The sequence below is a fragment of the Ranitomeya variabilis genome, chromosome 1 (assembly GCF_051348905.1).
Source record: "Ranitomeya variabilis isolate aRanVar5 chromosome 1, aRanVar5.hap1, whole genome shotgun sequence".
Lineage (NCBI taxonomy): Eukaryota > Metazoa > Chordata > Amphibia > Anura > Dendrobatidae > Ranitomeya > Ranitomeya variabilis.
This window is the reverse complement of record NC_135232.1, coordinates 1,147,219,060-1,147,236,814: the sequence shown is the minus strand read 5'-3', so window position 1 is coordinate 1,147,236,814 and position 17,755 is coordinate 1,147,219,060. Positions and strand designations below refer to the sequence as shown.

The following is a 17,755-nucleotide window of genomic DNA, read 5'->3' as shown; positions in this document are numbered from 1 at the left end:
GACCCTGAGCCACGCTCACTCCACGCTCCAGCCTGAAGCCGGAGCTTGATGTCTTCCCATCCTCCGAGCCTCGTCTGTGCACCGGCCACCATTACACGGCTATGGTGGAGACGGAGCGTCTCCCTGTACGGTGTCTATAGAAGCTGCTGGCACGGACCCCGAGCCACGCTCACTCTACGATCCAGCCTGGAGCCGGAGCTTGATGTCTTCCAATCCTCCGAGCCTCGTCTGTGCACCGGCCACCATTACATGGCTATGGTGGAGACGGAGCGTCTCGCTGTACGGTGTCTATAGAAGCTGCTGGCACGGACCCCGAGCCACGCTCACTCCACGATCCAGCCTGGAGCCGGAGCTTGATGTCTTCCAATCCTCCGAGCCTCGTCTGTGCACCGGCCACCATTACATGGCTATGGTGGAGACGGAGCGTCTCGCTGTACGGTGTCTATAGAAGCTGCTGGCACGGACCCCGAGCCACGCTCACTCCACGCTCCAGCCTGAAGCCGGAGCTTGACGTCTTCCAATCCTCCGAGCCTCGTCTGTGCACCGGTCACCATTACACGGCTATGGTGGAGACGGAGCGTCTATCTGTACGGTGTCTATAGAAGCTGCTGGCACGGACCCCGAGCCATGCTCACTCCACAATCCAGCCTGAAGCCGGAGCTTGACGTCTTCCAATCCTCCGAGCCTCGTCTGTGCACCGGCCACCATTACACGGCTATGGTGGAGACGGAGCGTCTCCCTGTACGGTGTCTACAGTATAGAGGCTGCTGGCACGGACCCCGAGCCACGCTCACTCCACAATCCAGCCTGAAGCCGGAGCTTGATGTCTTCCAATCCTCCGAGCCTCGTCTGTGCACCGGCCACCATTACACGGCTATGGTGGAGACGGAGCGTCTCCCTGTACGGTGTCTATAGAAGCTGCTGGCACGGACCCCGAGCCACGCTCACTCCACGATCCAGCCTGGAGCCGGAGCTTGATGTCTTCCAATCCTCCGAGCCTCGTCTGTGCACCGGCCACCATTACATGGCTATGGTGGAGACGGAGCGTCTATCTGTACGGTGTCTATAGAAGCTGCTGGCACGGACCCCGAGCCATGCTCACTCCACAATCCAGCCTGAAGCCGGAGCTTGACGTCTTCCAATCCTCCGAGCCTCGTCTGTGCACCGGCCACCATTACACGGCTATGGTGGAGACGGAGCGTCTCCCTGTACGGTGTCTACAGTATAGAGGCTGCTGGCACGGACCCCGAGCCACGCTCACTCCACGATCCAGCCTGAAGCCGGAGTTTGATGTCTTCCCATCCTCCGAGCCTCGTCTGTGCACTGGCCACCATTACATGGCTATGGTGGAGACGGAGCATCTCCCTGTACGGTGTCTATAGAAGCTGCTGGCACGGACCCCGAGCCACGCTCACTCCACGCTCCAGCCTGAAGCCGGAGCTTGACGTCTTCCAATCCTCCGAGCCTCGTCTGTGCACCGGCCACCGTTACATGGCTATGGTGGAGACGGAGCGTCTCTCTGTACGGTGTCTATAGAAGCTGCTGGCACGGACCCCGAGCCACGCTCACGCCACGCTCCAGCCTGAAGCCGGAGCTTGACGTCTTCCAATCCTCCGAGCCTCGTCTGTGCACCGGCCACCATTACACGGCTATGGTGGAGACGGAGCATCTCCCTGTACGGTGTCTATAGAAGCTGCTGGCACGGACCCCGAGCCACGCTCACTCCACCCCCCAGCCAGAAGCCGGAGCTTGATGTCTTCCCATCCTCCGAGCCTCGTCTGTGCACCGGCCACCATTACACGGCTATGGTGGAGACGGAGCGTCTCCCTGTACGGTGTCTACAGTATAGAGGCTGCTGGCACGGACCCCGAGCCACGCTCACTCCACGATCCAGCCTGAAGCCGGAGTTTGATGTCTTCCCATCCTCCGAGCCTCGTCTGTGCACTGGCCACCATTACATGGCTATGGTGGAGACGGAGCATCTCCCTGTACGGTGTCTATAGAAGCTGCTGGCACGGACCCCGAGCCACGCTCACTCCACGCTCCAGCCTGAAGCCGGAGCTTGACGTCTTCCAATCCTCCGAGCCTCGTCTGTGCACCGGCCACCGTTACATGGCTATGGTGGAGACGGAGCGTCTCTCTGTACGGTGTCTATAGAAGCTGCTGGCACGGACCCCGAGCCACGCTCACGCCACGCTCCAGCCTGAAGCCGGAGCTTGACGTCTTCCAATCCTCCGAGCCTCGTCTGTGCACCGGCCACCATTACACGGCTATGGTGGAGACGGAGCATCTCCCTGTACGGTGTCTATAGAAGCTGCTGGCACGGACCCCGAGCCACGCTCACTCCACGCTCCAGCCTGAAGCCGGAGCTTGATGTCTTCCAATCCTCCGAGCCTCGTCTGTGCACTGGCCACCATTACACGGCTATGGTGGAGACGGAGCGTCTTCCTGTACGGTGTCTATAGAAGCTGCTGGCACGGACCCCGAGCCACGCTCACGCCACGCTCCAGCCTGAAGCCGGAGCTTGACGTCTTCCAATCCTCCGAGCCTCGTCTGTGCACCGGCCACCATTACACGGCTATGGTGGAGACGGAGCATCTCCCTGTACGGTGTCTATAGAAGCTGCTGGCACGGACCCCGAGCCACGCTCACTCCACGCTCCAGCCTGAAGCTGGAGCCTGACATCTTCCAATCCTCCGAGCATCTCGCACTTTCCGGCAGCTGCTGCAGGAGAAGCGGATCACTCTCAGGACAGCTATTGATTCCATATGGTGGCCACGGTAGGAGACGCTTCTCTAGTGGATGCGAGCGGCCGATGACACACGCGCACCTTCCTTCCCGTGCAACCCCGGCCGTCTGGCAGCGTTTAGGTGGGAGTATTTCTGGCATCACTTCTCTCGGATGTTTCTGCCAATTCACCCCAAAGCCCTCGCTTATAATCAGTATCACTTAAAGTGTAACACATGCTGTGAAACCGACGAGCGATGCCCCCAGGGGGACGGCATCCCACCCGCCGCCGCCACTTTCCTTCACCAATTATCTCTGAACTCTGGCTGAACTGCCAGGAATGTCAACGCCATGGCGCTGCCAACCAGGTGTCAAGAGATTAAACCTCCCGACGTGGCTCTGGGTGGTCGGTGGAGAAAGGTGGGCGCTCTGGTGTCATTACCGGCCGGTGGGCGATACCGGGCATCGGATAAGAAGCGCCTGGGGCCGCCCTGAGCTGCAGAATGAAGATTACTGCAACCCAGGACCCCGCAGAGCATTTACTCTCTTAGATAAAGGGCACCGATATGGGGAACATTCACGGGGTGCCCACAACAGGAGGGAGGCGCCAAAGTCCACAGCTTTACAACCAATCGTTTGAGGGTAATGACGGATCAAAAAGAGATCGCACCTCTCTGATCAACTCTGACAACCGGGGAGAGAGGAGCCGGCACAGACGTCACATGGGTGAAAGTCACGGCCAGTAACTTTACACCTAAAGTTCCCAGGCTTCCGTCCCCCGATTAGTGCAACCTCTCCAAGAAAATGTGCAAGAGACCTGAGAAAATAAGTGATGGGGCCCGAGGGTCCACACCGAGCACCGGCAGGGCACACCCCACGGCCGCTGAGCGACAAAGTCCGATAATGAACGGGTCACACCGGCAGGGTCCAGTACATGGAAGGGGGGACTACTACTCCAATCAGGTGACAATGGGTACCAGGGTGGATAAAAATCAATGTTTTTTTAAAAAAATCAAAAAAATCGGATTTTTTTGATTTAAATCGGATTTTTTTGATTTAAATCGGATTTTTTTCAATAAACTGCTTTTTGAGGAAAATATTTTACCATCCAAAGGTTCTTCCATCATGAGATAAAGCTGAGTTGTTTAACTCAGTAGAATAAAGGCTGTATATGTGTAACATTCACAATGCCATGCTCTTCCAGAGGTTTCTGTAGGATGCTGACTATCCAACAAGTTTGGGCATGTCAACTGAATGGAAAAAGAAACTAAACCAAAAGTGAAACCAAGCTAGAAGTGTGGAATTAAAGGGGCAGTATGAACAAAATGTGGAGGCTATTAATAGTTTATACAATTAAGACATGCTGCTTTTAAACACCTACCTATTGCCATATAGTAAAACAAAAAAGATTTTTACTTACTTTGGGGTCCCCCCCTCACCCTGGCGTTAGATCGTTGCCCCTAGTTTCGTCCGTGTAACTATGGGCGCACATGCGCACTGCTCTCACTTCTCATTTTAATCGTGATTTATATTAAAAAAAACCTTTTGATTTAAATCAGTGATTTAAATCATGATTAAAATCATGATTTAAATCGATCCGATTTAAATAGAAAAAAATCTTTTGATTTAAATCGTGATTTAAATCATGATTTAAATCGGCGTGATTTAAATCAATCCACCCTGATGGGTACAAGACATGAGGGGGGTTCTCCTACCTGCTTCATGGCAAACTCCCCGATCCTTTCCGAGTGCTTGCGGATGCTTTCCAGGAAATCCTTCAGATCCGACATGGAGACATCTTTGATCTCCTCCCGAAGCTTGGGGATGTTTTCCACCATGGTCTGGCAGAAGCGGTAGTGGCTGACCTGCGGCAGGTACGTGTGCTCCATCTGCTCCAGGGTCTTCAGTGCGGGGTAATGTCTGCAACGGAGGGGACAAGGCGGATCACTTACAACATAACGCTGTGGTCGTGGCCAGTCCGGCGCAGGCTCTTTCCAGGGCTGATGGAGGTGATTGACAGGTCCTCTCCTTATGTACACGCAATGGAGAGGCCCGTCATTCACCTGCTGCAGCGCTGGGAATAGCCGGCCAGGGACGGCGCTGGACTCGTCTGGTCCTTGGTTGGATTTTTGGGGTATGCTATCTCCAAAATGTCGTAGCATATCAAAGAATAATATCTCAGGCTGCTATCGTGCATCCAGGTAGCCCGCGGTGTGGAGAGCATGAATTACAGCGACAGTGCACACTGTCAGCAAGCAGAGATCTAGGATGGAGGACCGCAGCAGAGGGATATGGGACAGTCAGCACTGGAGGCAATACATCCCAGAAGCTGAGTGCGCAGCTGGGAGATTTCAGCTCTGGAGGGCATACATGCACAATTAATCAACAGGTTAAGGAAAAATGTCCAAAAGAATTACATTTCCATCCCCCCCCCCGGGAGACAGGACCACTCACCTCTTTGCCCTCATCTGCTCCCGTAGTTTACTGTACATCTCCAGCACTGAAGGCAAAAACAACAATTAAGAAAAGAAAAACAAACATTTCCCCCAAAAACATCACGATTGGACACATTTTACAAATAAAACAACAACAATGTGCACCACCAGCGAGGACCGCGGCAGCCAGACAAAAAATGCTAATTTCAGAGTGAACACAACCTAAAATTCAGGCCAGTAACTTTCACACTAGCGTTGTTTTGAATACGCCGCAATGCGTCGTTGTGGAGAAAAAACGCATCCTGCAAAGTTGTCCGCAGGATGCGTTTTTTCCCCATAGACTAACATTATCGACGCATTGCGACGTATGACCACACGTCGCAACCGTAGTGCGACGGTTGCGTCGTGTTTTGGCGGACCGTCGGCACAAAAAACGTTACATGTAACTTATTTTGCGCGTCGTGTCCGCCATTTTCAACCGCGCATGCGTGGCCGAAACTCCGCCCCCTCCTCCCCGGACCTTACAATGGGGCAGCGGAAGCGTTGTAAGACTGCTTCCGCTGCCCACGTCGGGCATCACTTTCACAACGCGCGTCGGCACGTCGGGCCGACGCTAGTGTGAAAGAAGCTAAGACACGGGTGGGATTCTCCCGACACCTACCGGGCAGGCACAGGCTCAGCTTCTCCACGGTGGCGGCAATATTCCTCTGCTGGATGCGACACCTCTGCAGATCCTTCATGGTGGAAGACAACTGAGGACGGAGGGAGAAGGCGCACTGTCAGCAAAGATTACAAATGTCCCACATATACCCTCTGATCCACCCAATCACAGCTCAGCTCCTCCTGTCATCCCATCAATCATAGCTCAGCTCCTCCTGTCATCCCATCAATCATAGCTCAGCTCCTCCAGTCATCCCACCAATCATAGCTCAGCTCCTCCCATCATCCCACCAATCATAGCTCAGCTCCTCCAGTCATCCCACCAATCATAGCTCAGCTCCTCCAGTCATCCCATCAATCATAGCTCAGCTCCTCCAGTCATCCCATCAATCATAGCTCAGCTCCTCCAGTCATCCCATCAATCATAGCTCAGCTCCTCCAGTCATCCCACCAATCATAGCTCAGCTCCTCCCATCATCCCAATCATAGCTCAGCTCCTCCAGTCATCCCACCAATCATAGCTCAGCTCCTCCAGTCATCCCACCAATCATAGCTCAGCTCCTCCCATCATCCCACCAATCATAGCTCAGCTCCTCCAGTCATCCCGCCAATCATAGCTCAGCTCCTCCCGTCATCCCATCAATCACAGATCACCTCCTCCCATCATCCCAAGCACAGCTCAGCTCCTCCCATCATCCCAAGCACAGCTCAGCTCCTCCCATCATCCCAAGCACAGCTCAGCTCCTCCCGTCATTCCACCAAGCACAGCTCATCCCACCGATCACAGCTCAGCTCCTCCCATCATCCCACCAATCACAGCTCAGCTCCTCCCATCATCCTAATCACTGATCAGCTCCTCCCATCAACCCAATCACAGCTCAGCTCCTCCCGTCATCCCACTAATCACAGCTCTGCTTCTCCCATCATCCCACCAATCACAGCTCAGCTCCTCCCATCATCCTAATCACTGATCAGCTCCTCCCATCATCCCAATCACAGCTCAGCTCCTCCCGTCATCCCAGTAATCACAGCTCTGCTTCTCCCGTCATCTCATCAATCACAGATCAGCTCCTCCCGTCAGCCCAATCACAGCACACCTCCTCGCATCATCCCACCAAGCACAGCTCAGCTCCTCCCATCACCCCAGCAAGCACAGCTCAGCTCCTCCCATCATCCCACCAAGCACAGCTCATCCCAGCGAGTACAGCTCAGCTCCTCCCATCATTCCACCAAGCACAGCTCACCTCCTCCCATCATCCTAATCACTGATCAGCTCCTCCCATCCCACCAAGCACAGCTCAGCTCCTCCCGTCATCCCACTAATCACAGCTCAGCTCCTCCCATCATCCCACCAAGCACAGCTCATCCCAGCGAGTACAGCTCAGCTCCTCCCATCATTCCACCAAGCACAGCTCACCTCCTCCCATCATCCCACCAATCACAGCTCAGCTCCTCCGGTACCACCAATCACAGCTCAGCTCCTCCGGTACCACCAATCACAGCCCAGCTCCTCTGGTACCACCAATCACAGCTCAGCTCCTCTGGTACCACCAATCACAGCTCAGCTCCTCTGGTACCACCAATCACAGCTCTGCTCCTCTGGTACCACCAATCACAGCTCAGCTCCTCTGGTACCACCAATCACAGCTCTGCTCCTCTGGTACCACCAATCACAGCTCTGCTCCTCTGGTACCACCAATCACAGCTCAGCTCCTCCGGTACCACCAATCACAGCTCAGCTCCTTGGGTACCACCAATCACAGCTCAGCTCTTGCGGTACCACCAATCACAGTTCAGCTCCTTTGGTACCACCAATCACAGCTCAGTTCCTTTGGTACCACCAGTCACAGCTCAGCTCCTTTGGTACCACCAATCACAGCTCAGCTCCTCCTCTCCTCCCTCTGATGTCACAGTTATATACACACTCTTACCTCTCCTCCGTCCAGCTGCAGACGCCTATTAGTGTCCATCACTTGGTTCTGAAACCAAGAAATTAAGATTGTACAATGAATGGACGAGGCGCGAAGTCCTGAGATACAATCTGCACAAGGTCACACGAATCCCGCGATCTGCCCATGTGAGGGTCCGGTCATCATAGTCTGGGCACAGCAGTGCGACTGCAACTCTCCAGAACAAATCATGAGGAGATCGTGCAAGAGAAATCTAAGAAGCTAAAACCCGGCACCTTGTTGGCGCATCGCACTGCTCACATAGGTTTCTAGATGACCTCTATAATCTAAAGTGCTGGGAAAAGGGGCTGAAACAGAGTGAAGGTGTCTGCGAGGGCCGCAGAGCTCCACTCTGCCCTCTGTGGGTCTCTTCAGAATTGTCTGCATGCTATTTGGTCTCGCAGAGCTCTGGCATTAATCTCCTGTAGATCACCAGAGATCACACCCTCTTAGACAAGATAAGACAGGGCTGTGGGGGGAGGCTCCTGCTGCAGCCAGCTGTCTTACCACTACAGGAAAAAGAGACAAGACTGGTGACTGCACACTGCGGCTGCTTTCACTACCAGCTGGCAGACATGTGACCTGACTGTTGGGTTCCCACAATGCACTGCTGTCCGGTTTCGCTCTCTGTGTGCTCCCTCAGGGGTGAAGCACTCTCGGCGGTCTTACCTTCAGCTTCTCGGCCTCCCCGCGCACTTTAAGCAGCTCAGTGATGGAGTCTACGAAGCCCTGATAATGGAAGTTACACATCTTCTCGATCTCGCGGTCGTGGTTCCGGATCCGCACCTCCAGCTTCTCCATAAAGTGGCTGTGCTCCTCTCCATCGTACACGGACCTGGACGGAGACAAGTTGGAGAGTTACTACTGACCCTGGACTGAAGATGGGTGACAAGTTTATTATTCAATCCACATTCCCGCTAGTCATCCCGAGTTTAGCTCCGACTGTCCGATCACCTCAGTCCTGTGCAAGCCAGAATGCACCGCTCGTAGGAAGCAGCAGAATGCTGAATGCAGCTCTGGCTGTGACTGGAGGGCTGCCTGGACATATGCAGAGCATTGCCACCAAGGTCAGAACCGGGGGCATTTCATGTAACGCCCTATGTTCATCACACCATGCCACGTGAGCGCCACCTGCTGGCACACACAGCACAGGACAGTACCTCAGCGGCTTGTGAGCAGGACCGGGAACTAAAACCTCCGGTGCCTACAGTCATATAAAGCAAGAAGAGACCGTGAAAGTGGGAATCTGCATATAGCGAGGACGCAGAACGACAGGTGCACAAAACACCCGGGCACAGGAGAGGCAGGGGGCAACTTCCTACAAAGTAATGGCAGTGCCGAGGCCAGAGAAGCACACAGCTTACAGCTGGCACAGGTGTCAGATCGCAGCGCACAAACATGGACAGGGACGCTCCCTCCGGCACAGCGCTCTGCAATATGCGTCCTGATGAAGAGTAAACACGTGACAAAAACGAGCTAAAGACCCCAATCACAGGTTCTCTGGAGGCTTCTATATGAAACTTCATTACTTAATAAAAAAAAGCCTTCCCCTACATACAGGACACGTCTACTCCATACAGGGCACCTGCCCCGACCACGTCTACTACATACAGGTCCTTCTCAAAAAATTAGCATATAGTGTTAAATTTCATTATTTACCATAATGTAATGATTACAATTAAACTTTCATATATTATAGATTCATTATCCACCAACTGAAATTTGTCTTTTATTGTTTTAATACTGATGATTTTGGCATACAACTCCTGATAACCCAAAAAACCTGTCTCAATAAATTAGCATATCAAGAAAAGGTTCTCTAAATGACCTATTACCCTAATCTTCTGAATCAACTAATTAACTCTAAACACATGCAAAAGATACCTGAGGCTTTTAAAAACTCCCTGCCTGGTTCATTACTCAAAACCCCCATCATGGGTAAGACTAGCGACCTGACAGATGTCAAGAAGGCCATCATTGACACCCTCAAGCAAGAGGGTAAGACCCATAAAGAAATTTCTCAACAAATAGGCTGTTCCCAGAGTGCTGTATCAAGGCACCTCAATGGTAAGTCTGTTGGAAGGAAACAATGTGGCAGAAAACGCTGTACAACGAGAAGAGGTGACCGGACCCTGAGGAAGATTGTGGAGAAGGACCGATTCCAGACCTTGGGGAACCTGAGGAAGCAGTGGACTGAGTCTGGTGTGGAAACATCCAGAGCCACCGTGCACAGGCGTGTGCAGGAAATGGGCTACAGGTGCCGCATTCCCCAGGTAAACAGCGGCAGAAGCGCCTGACCTGGGCTACAGAGAAGCAGCACTGGACTGTTGCTAAGTGGTCCCAAGTACTTTTTTCTGATGAAAGCAAATTTTGCATGTCATTCGGAAATCAAGGTGCCAGAGTCTGGAGGAAGACTGGGGAGAAGGAAATGCCAAAATGCCTGAAGTCCAGTGTCAAGTACCCACAGTCAGTGATGGTGTGGGGTGCCATGTCAGCTGCTGGTGTTGGTCCACTGTGTTCCATCAAGGGCAGGGTCAATGCAGCTAGCTATCAGGAGATTTTGGAGCACTTCATGCTTCCATCGGCTGAAATGCTTTATGGAGATGAAGATTTCATTTTTCAGCACGACCTGGCACCTGCTCACAGTGCCAAAACCACTGGTAAATGGTTTACTGACCATGGTATTACTGCGCTCAATTGGCCTGCCAACTCTCCTGACCTGAACCCCATAGAGAATCTGTGGGATATTGTGAAGAGAAAGTTGAGAGACGCAAGACCCAACACTCTGGATGAGCTTAAGGCCGCTATTGAAGCATCCTGGGCCTCCATAACATCTCAGCAGTGTCACAGGCTGATTGCCTCCATGCCACGCCGCATTGAAGCAGTCATTTCTGCCAAAGGATTCCCGACCAAGTATTGAGTGCATAACTGAACATTATTATTTGATGGTTTTTTTGTTTGGTATTAAAAAACACTTTTATTTGATTGGCCGGGTGAAATATGCTAATTTATTGAGACAGGTTTTTTGGGTTATCAGGAGTTGTATGCCAAAATCATCAGTATTAAAACAATAAAAGACCTGACAAATTTCAGTTGGTGGATAATGAATCTATAATATATGAAAGTTTAATTGTAATCATTACATTATGGTAAATAATGAAATTTAACACTATATGCTAATTTTTTGAGAAGGACCTGTACAGGGCATCTCCCCGGAGCACGACTACTATATACAGGGCACCTCCCCCGACCACGTCTACTACATACAGGACACCTCCACCGAGCACGTCTACTCCATACAGGGCACCTCCCCCAAACACGTCTACCACACACAGGACACCTCCCCCGAGCACGTCTACTCCATACAGGACACCTCCCCCGAGCACGTCTACTACATACAGGGCACCTCCCCCGAGCACGTCTACCACATACAGGACACCTCCCCCGAGCACGTCTACTACATACAGGACACCTCCCCCGAGCACGTCTACTACATACAGGAAACCTCCCCTGAGCACATCTACTACATACAGGACACCTCCCTGAGCACGTCTACTACATACATGACACCTCCCCCGAGCATGTCTACTACATACAGGGCACCTCCCCCGAGCACGTCTACTACATACAGGACACCTCCCCCGACCACGTCTACTACATACAGGGCACCTCAACCGGAGCACATCTACTACATACAGGGCACCTCCCAGGAGCACGTCTACTACATACAGGACACCTCCCCAGAGCACGTCTACTACATACAGGACACCTCCCCCGAGCACAACTACTACATACAGGGCACCTCCCCGGAGCAAGTCTACTACATACAGGGCACCTCCCCCGAGCACGTCTACCACATACAGGACACCTCCCCCGAGCACGTCTACTACATACAGGACACCTCCCCCGAGCACGTCTACTACATACAGGAAATCTCCCCTGAGCACGACTACTACATACAGGGCACCTCCCAGGAGCACGTCTACTACATACAGGAAACCTCCCCCGAGCACGTCTACCACATACAGGACACCTCCCCCGAGCACGTCCACCACATACAGGACACCTCCCCCGAGCACGTCTACTACATACATGACACCTCCCCCGAGTATGTCTACTACATACAGAGCACCTCCCCCGAGCACATCTACTACATACAGGGCACCTCCCCCGACCACGTCTACTACATATGGGACACCTCCCCGAGCACGTCTACTCCATACAGGAAACCTCCCCTGAGCACGTCTAATACATACAGGGCACCTCACAGGAGCACGTCTACTACATACAGGAAACCTCCCCTGAGCACATCTACTCCAAACAGGGCACCTCCCCCGAGCACGCCTACTACATACAGGGCACCTCCACTGAGCACGTCTACTACATACAGGACACCTCCCGGAAGCAAGTCTACTACATACAGGACACCTCCCCCGAGCACAACTACTACATACAGGGCACCTCCTCGGAGCACGTCTACCACATACAGGACACCTCCCCCGAGCACGTCTACTACATACAGGAAACCTCCCCTGAGCACGACTACTACATACAGGGCACCTCCCCCGACCACGTCTACTACATACGGGACACCTCCCCCGAGCACGTCTACTACATACAGGACATCTCCCCCAACCACGTCTACTACATACGGGACACTTTCCCCGAGCACGTCTACTCCATACAGGAAACCTCCCCTGAGCACATCTACTACATACAGGACACCTCCCAGGAGCACGTCTACTACATACAGGACACCTCCCCAGACCACGTCTACTACATACGGGACACCTCCCCCGAGCACATCTACTCTATACAGGAAACCACCCCTGAGCACGTCTATCACATACAGGGCACCTCCCCGGGGCACGTCAACTACATACAGGACACCTCCCCCGACCACGTCTACTACATACAGGACACCTCCCCCGAGCACGTCTACTACATACAGGCCTTGTCTACTACATATAGGACACCTCCCCTGAGCATGTCTACTACATACAGGAGCATGTAGAAAAGCCGCGGAGACACCATCACGTGTTTCTCAACGCAAGCAATGAATAGCCAGGTCTTTCACCGGGAAGGAACAACCACGGGAAGGGCAGCATCCAAAAAAGGAAAACTACCTATGCCAAAACATGGTATCCATCCACAGACAGCCAGTTTCCTACTCCACACTGATGAGGGGCATATACCCCGAAACAGCTGTCTGTGGATGGATACCATGTTTTGGCATAGGTGGCTTTCCTTTATTGGATGCTGCCCTTCCCGTGGTTGTTCCTTCCCTGTGAAAGACCTGGCTATTCATTGCTTGCGTTGAGAAACACGTGATGGTGTCTCCGCGGCTTTTATACATGCATTTGCATATTTCCCATAAGGGATGGGGGCAGTGTTGTGTTTCTCAATGCAGTGATCTAGGTGATGTTGTCGCAGCGGTGTTGGATGTTTTGATCTCCACGAGGTCATTCATCCTTACGTTTATACTACATACAGGACACATCTACGACATACAGGACCTCTCCCCCGAGCACATCTACTCCATACAGGGCACCTCCCCGGAGCATGTCTACTACATACAGGGCACCTCCCCCGAGCACATCTACTACATACAGGGCACCTCCCACAAGTACGTCTACTACATACAGGTCATGTCTACTACATATAGGACACCTCCCCCGAGCACGTCTACTACATACAGGACACATCTACTACATACAGGACACCTCCCCCGACCACATCTACTCCATACAGGGCACCTCCCCCGAGCACGTCCACTACATACAGGACAAATCCCCCGAGCACATCTACTACATACAGGACACCTCCCCCGAGCACGTCTACTACATACAGGGCACCTCCACCGAGCACGTCTACTCCATACAGGACAACTCCCCCGAGTACATCTACTACATACAGGACACCTCCCCCGAGCACGTCTACTACATACAGGACAACTCCCCTGAGCACGACTACTACATACAGGACATCTCCCCCGAGTACGTCTGCTACATAAAGGGCACTGTCATGATCTCCATGGCCAGAGAACTAGCATAAGCCTCTATAGGAACAAGCTCTTGGAAGATGTAACTATACTGACCATGAACTAAACCTACCGCATCATCTAGAAGTAGCCAGGTAGCATGTCCTACTTTTTATCCCTATATGCCCAGCGCCGGCCGGAGAACTAAATAATGCTAGCAGAGGGAAATATAAGACCTGACTCACCTCTAGAGAAATGCCCAAAAAAAAGGAGACAGAAGCCCCCCACATATATTGGCGGTGATATGAGATGAAACAACAAACGCAGCAGGAAAATAGTTTTAGCAAATTTGAGGTCCGCTTTCTAGATAGCAGAAGACAGAAAGCATACTTTCATGGTCAGTAGAAAACCCTAACAAAACACATCCAGAAATTACTTTAGGACTCTGGCATTAACTCATAATACCAGAGTGGCAATTCCTGATCAACAAGAGCTTTCCAGACACAGTAACGAAACTGCAGCTGTGAACTGGAACCAAAATACAAAAACAAAACATGGACGAATGTCCAACTTATCTAGTAGATGTCTGGGAGCAGGAACAAGCACAGAGAGGCTTCTGATAACATTGTTGACCGGCAAGCATCTAACAGAGAAGCCAGGTTATATAGCGACACCCAGATCTAATCAGAACAGGTGAACAGGGAAGATGATGTCACAAGTTCAATTCCACCAGTAGCCACCGGGGGAGCCCAGAATCCAAATTCACAACAGTACCCCCCCCTCAAGGAGGGGGCACCGAACCCTCACCAGAACCACCAGGGCGATCAGGATGGGCCCTATGAAAGGCACGAACCAGATCAGAGGCATGAACATCAGATGCAGTGACCCAAGAATTATCCTCCTGGCCATATCCCTTCCACTTGACCAGATACTGGAGTCTCCGTCTGGAAACACGGGAGTCTAGGATTTTTTCCACAACGTACTCCAACTCACCCTCAACCAACACCGGAGCAGGAGGCTCAACGGAAGGCACAACCGGTGCCTCATACCTGCGCAATAACGACCGATGAAAAACGTTATGAATAGAAAAGGATGCAGGGAGGTCCAAACGGAAGGAAACAGGGTTAAGAATCTCCAATATCTTGTACGGGCCGATGAACCGAGGCTTAAACTTAGGAGATGAGACCCTCATAGGGACAAAACGAGAAGACAACCACACCAAATCTCCAACACAAAGCCGAGGACCAACACGACGGTGACGGTTGGCAAAAAGCTGAGTCTTCTCCTGGGACAACTTTAAATTGTCCATCACCTGCCCCCAGATATGATGCAATCTCTCCACCACCGCATCCACTCCAGGACAATCCGAGGATTCCATCTGACCGGAGGAAAATCGAGGATGGAACCCCGAATTACAGAAAAACGGGGAAACCAAGGTGGCAGAGCTGGCCCGATTATTGAGGGCGAACTCCGCCAATGGCAAAAAAGCAACCCAATCATCCTGGTCAGCAGACACAAAACACCTCAGATATGTCTCCAGGGTCTGATTAGTCCGCTCGGTCTGGCCATTAGTCTGAGGGTGAAAAGCAGACGAAAAAGACAAATCTATGCCCATCCTAGCACAAAATGCCCGCCAAAATCTAGACACAAATTGGGTTCCTCTGTCAGAAACGATATTCTCAGGAATACCATGCAAACGAACAACATTTTGAAAAAACAGGGGCACCAACTCGGAAGAAGAAGGCAATTTGGGCAGGGGAACCAAATGAACCATCTTAGAAAAACGGTCACACACCACCCAGATGACAGACATCTTCTGAGAAACAGGCAAATCTGAAATAAAATCCATCGAGATGTGTGTCCAAGGCCTCTTAGGAATAGGCAAGGGCAACAATAATCCACTAGCCCGAGAACAACAAGGCTTGGCCCGAGCACAAACGTCACAAGACTGCACAAAGCCTCGCACATCTCGTGACAGGGAAGGCCACCAGAAGGATCTTGCCACCAAATCCCTGGTACCAAAAATTCCAGGATGACCTGCCAACGCAGAAGAATGCACCTCAGAGATGACTTTACTGGTCCAATCATCAGGAACAAACAGCCTATCAGGCGGACAACGATCCGGTCTATCCGCCTGAAACTCCTGCAAGGCCCGCCGCAGGTCTGGAGAAACAGCTGACAAGATAACTCCCTCCTTAAGAATACCTGTGGGGTCAGAGTTGCCAGGTGAATCAGGCTCAAAACTCCTAGAAAGGGCATCCGCCTTAACATTCTTAGAACCTGGTAGGTACGATACCACAAAATTAAACCGAGAAAAAAAATAATGACCAGCGCGCCTGTCTAGGATTCAGGCGCCTGGCGGTCTCAAGATAAATCAAATTTTTGTGGTCAGTCAATACCACCACCTGATGTCTGGCCCCCTCGAGCCAATGGCGCCACTCCTCAAACGCCCACTTCATGGCCAAAAGCTCTCGATTCCCAACATCATAATTCCGCTCAGCGGGCGAAAATTTACGGGAAAAGAAGGCACAAGGCCTCATCACGGCGCAGTCAGAACTTTTCTGCGACAACACTGCCCCAGCTCCGATCTCAGAAGCGTCGACCTCAACCTGAAAAGGAAGAGTCACATCAGGCTGACGCAACACAGGGGCAGAAGAAAAACGGCGCTTAAGCTCCTGAAAGGCCTCCACAGCATCAGGGGACCAATTAGCAACATCAGCACCCTGTCTAGTCAAATCGGTCAATGGCTTAACGACATCCGAAAAACCAGAAATAAATCGACGATAAAAGTTGGCAAAGCCCAAAAATTTCTGAAGACTTTTAAGAGAAGAGGGCTGCGTCCAATCACAAATAGCTTGAACCTTGACAGGATCCATCTCAATGGAAGAGGGAGAAAAAATATATCCCAAAAAGGAAATTCTCTGAACCCCAAAAACGCACTTAGAACCCTTGACACACAGAGAATTAGACCGCAAAACCTGAAAAACCCTCTTAACTTGCCAGACATGAGAGTCCCAGTCATCCGAAAAAATCAGAATATCATCCAGATACACTATCATAAATTTATCCAAAAAATCGCGGAAAATATCATGCATAAAGGACTGGAAGACTGAAGGGGCATTAGAAAGACCAAAAGGCATCACCAAATACTCAAAGTGGCCCTCGGGCGTATTAAATGCGGTTTTCCACTCATCCCCCTGCCTGATCCGCACCAAATTATACGCCCCACGGAGATCAATCTTAGAGAACCACTTGGCCCCCTTTATGCGAGCAAACAAATCAGTCAGCAACGGCAATGGGTATTGATATTTAACCGTGATTTTATTCAAAAGCCGATAATCAATACATGGTCTCAAAGAGCCGTCTTTTTTTGACACAAAGAAAAAACCGGCTCCTAAGGGAGATGACGATGGACGAATATGTCCCTTTTCCAAGGACTCCTTTATATATTCTCGCATAGCAGTATGTTCAGGCACAGACAGATTAAATAAACGACCCTTTGGGTATTTACTACCCGGAATTAAATCTATAGCACAATCGCACTCACGGTGCGGAGGTAGTGAACCAAGCTTGGGTTCTTCAAAGACGTCACGATAGTCAGACAGGAACTCAGGGATTTCAGAGGGGATAGATGATGAAATGGACACCAAAGGTACGTCCCCATGAGTCCCCTTACATCCCCAGCTCAACACAGACATAGCTCTCCAGTCAAGGACTGGGTTGTGAGATTGCAGCCAAGGCAATCCTAGCACCAAATCATCATGTAGATTATACAGCACCAGAAAACGAATAGTCTCCTGGTGATCCGGATTAATACACATAGTCACTTGTGTCCAGTATTGTGGTTTATTATTAGCCAATGGGGTGGAGTCAATCCCCTTCAGAGGAATAAGAGTTTCCAAAGGCTCTAAATCATACCCACAACGATTGGCAAAGGACCAATCCATAAGACTCAAAGCGGCGCCAGAGTCGATATAGGCGTCAGTAGTAATAGATGACAAAGA

At 51.6% G+C, this 17,755-nt stretch overlaps 1 protein-coding gene across 3 annotated transcripts in view; it reads right to left on the bottom strand.

Moving 5' to 3' along the window:
* EXOC6B (exocyst complex component 6B) overlaps positions 1–17,755 on the bottom strand; it is a 211,570-nt gene that overhangs the window by 133,428 nt on the left and 60,387 nt on the right. For all 3 annotated transcript variants that reach the window (XM_077280336.1, XM_077280337.1, XM_077280335.1), the window contains exons 2-6: positions 8,441–8,606; positions 7,754–7,801; positions 5,824–5,914; positions 5,182–5,227; positions 4,443–4,647 (exon numbers count right to left, since the gene is read on the bottom strand). In XM_077280336.1, coding sequence (XP_077136451.1) covers positions 4,443–4,647; positions 5,182–5,227; positions 5,824–5,914; positions 7,754–7,801; positions 8,441–8,606 — 556 coding nt within the window. The remainder of the gene's footprint in view (positions 1–4,442; positions 4,648–5,181; positions 5,228–5,823; positions 5,915–7,753; positions 7,802–8,440; positions 8,607–17,755) is intronic.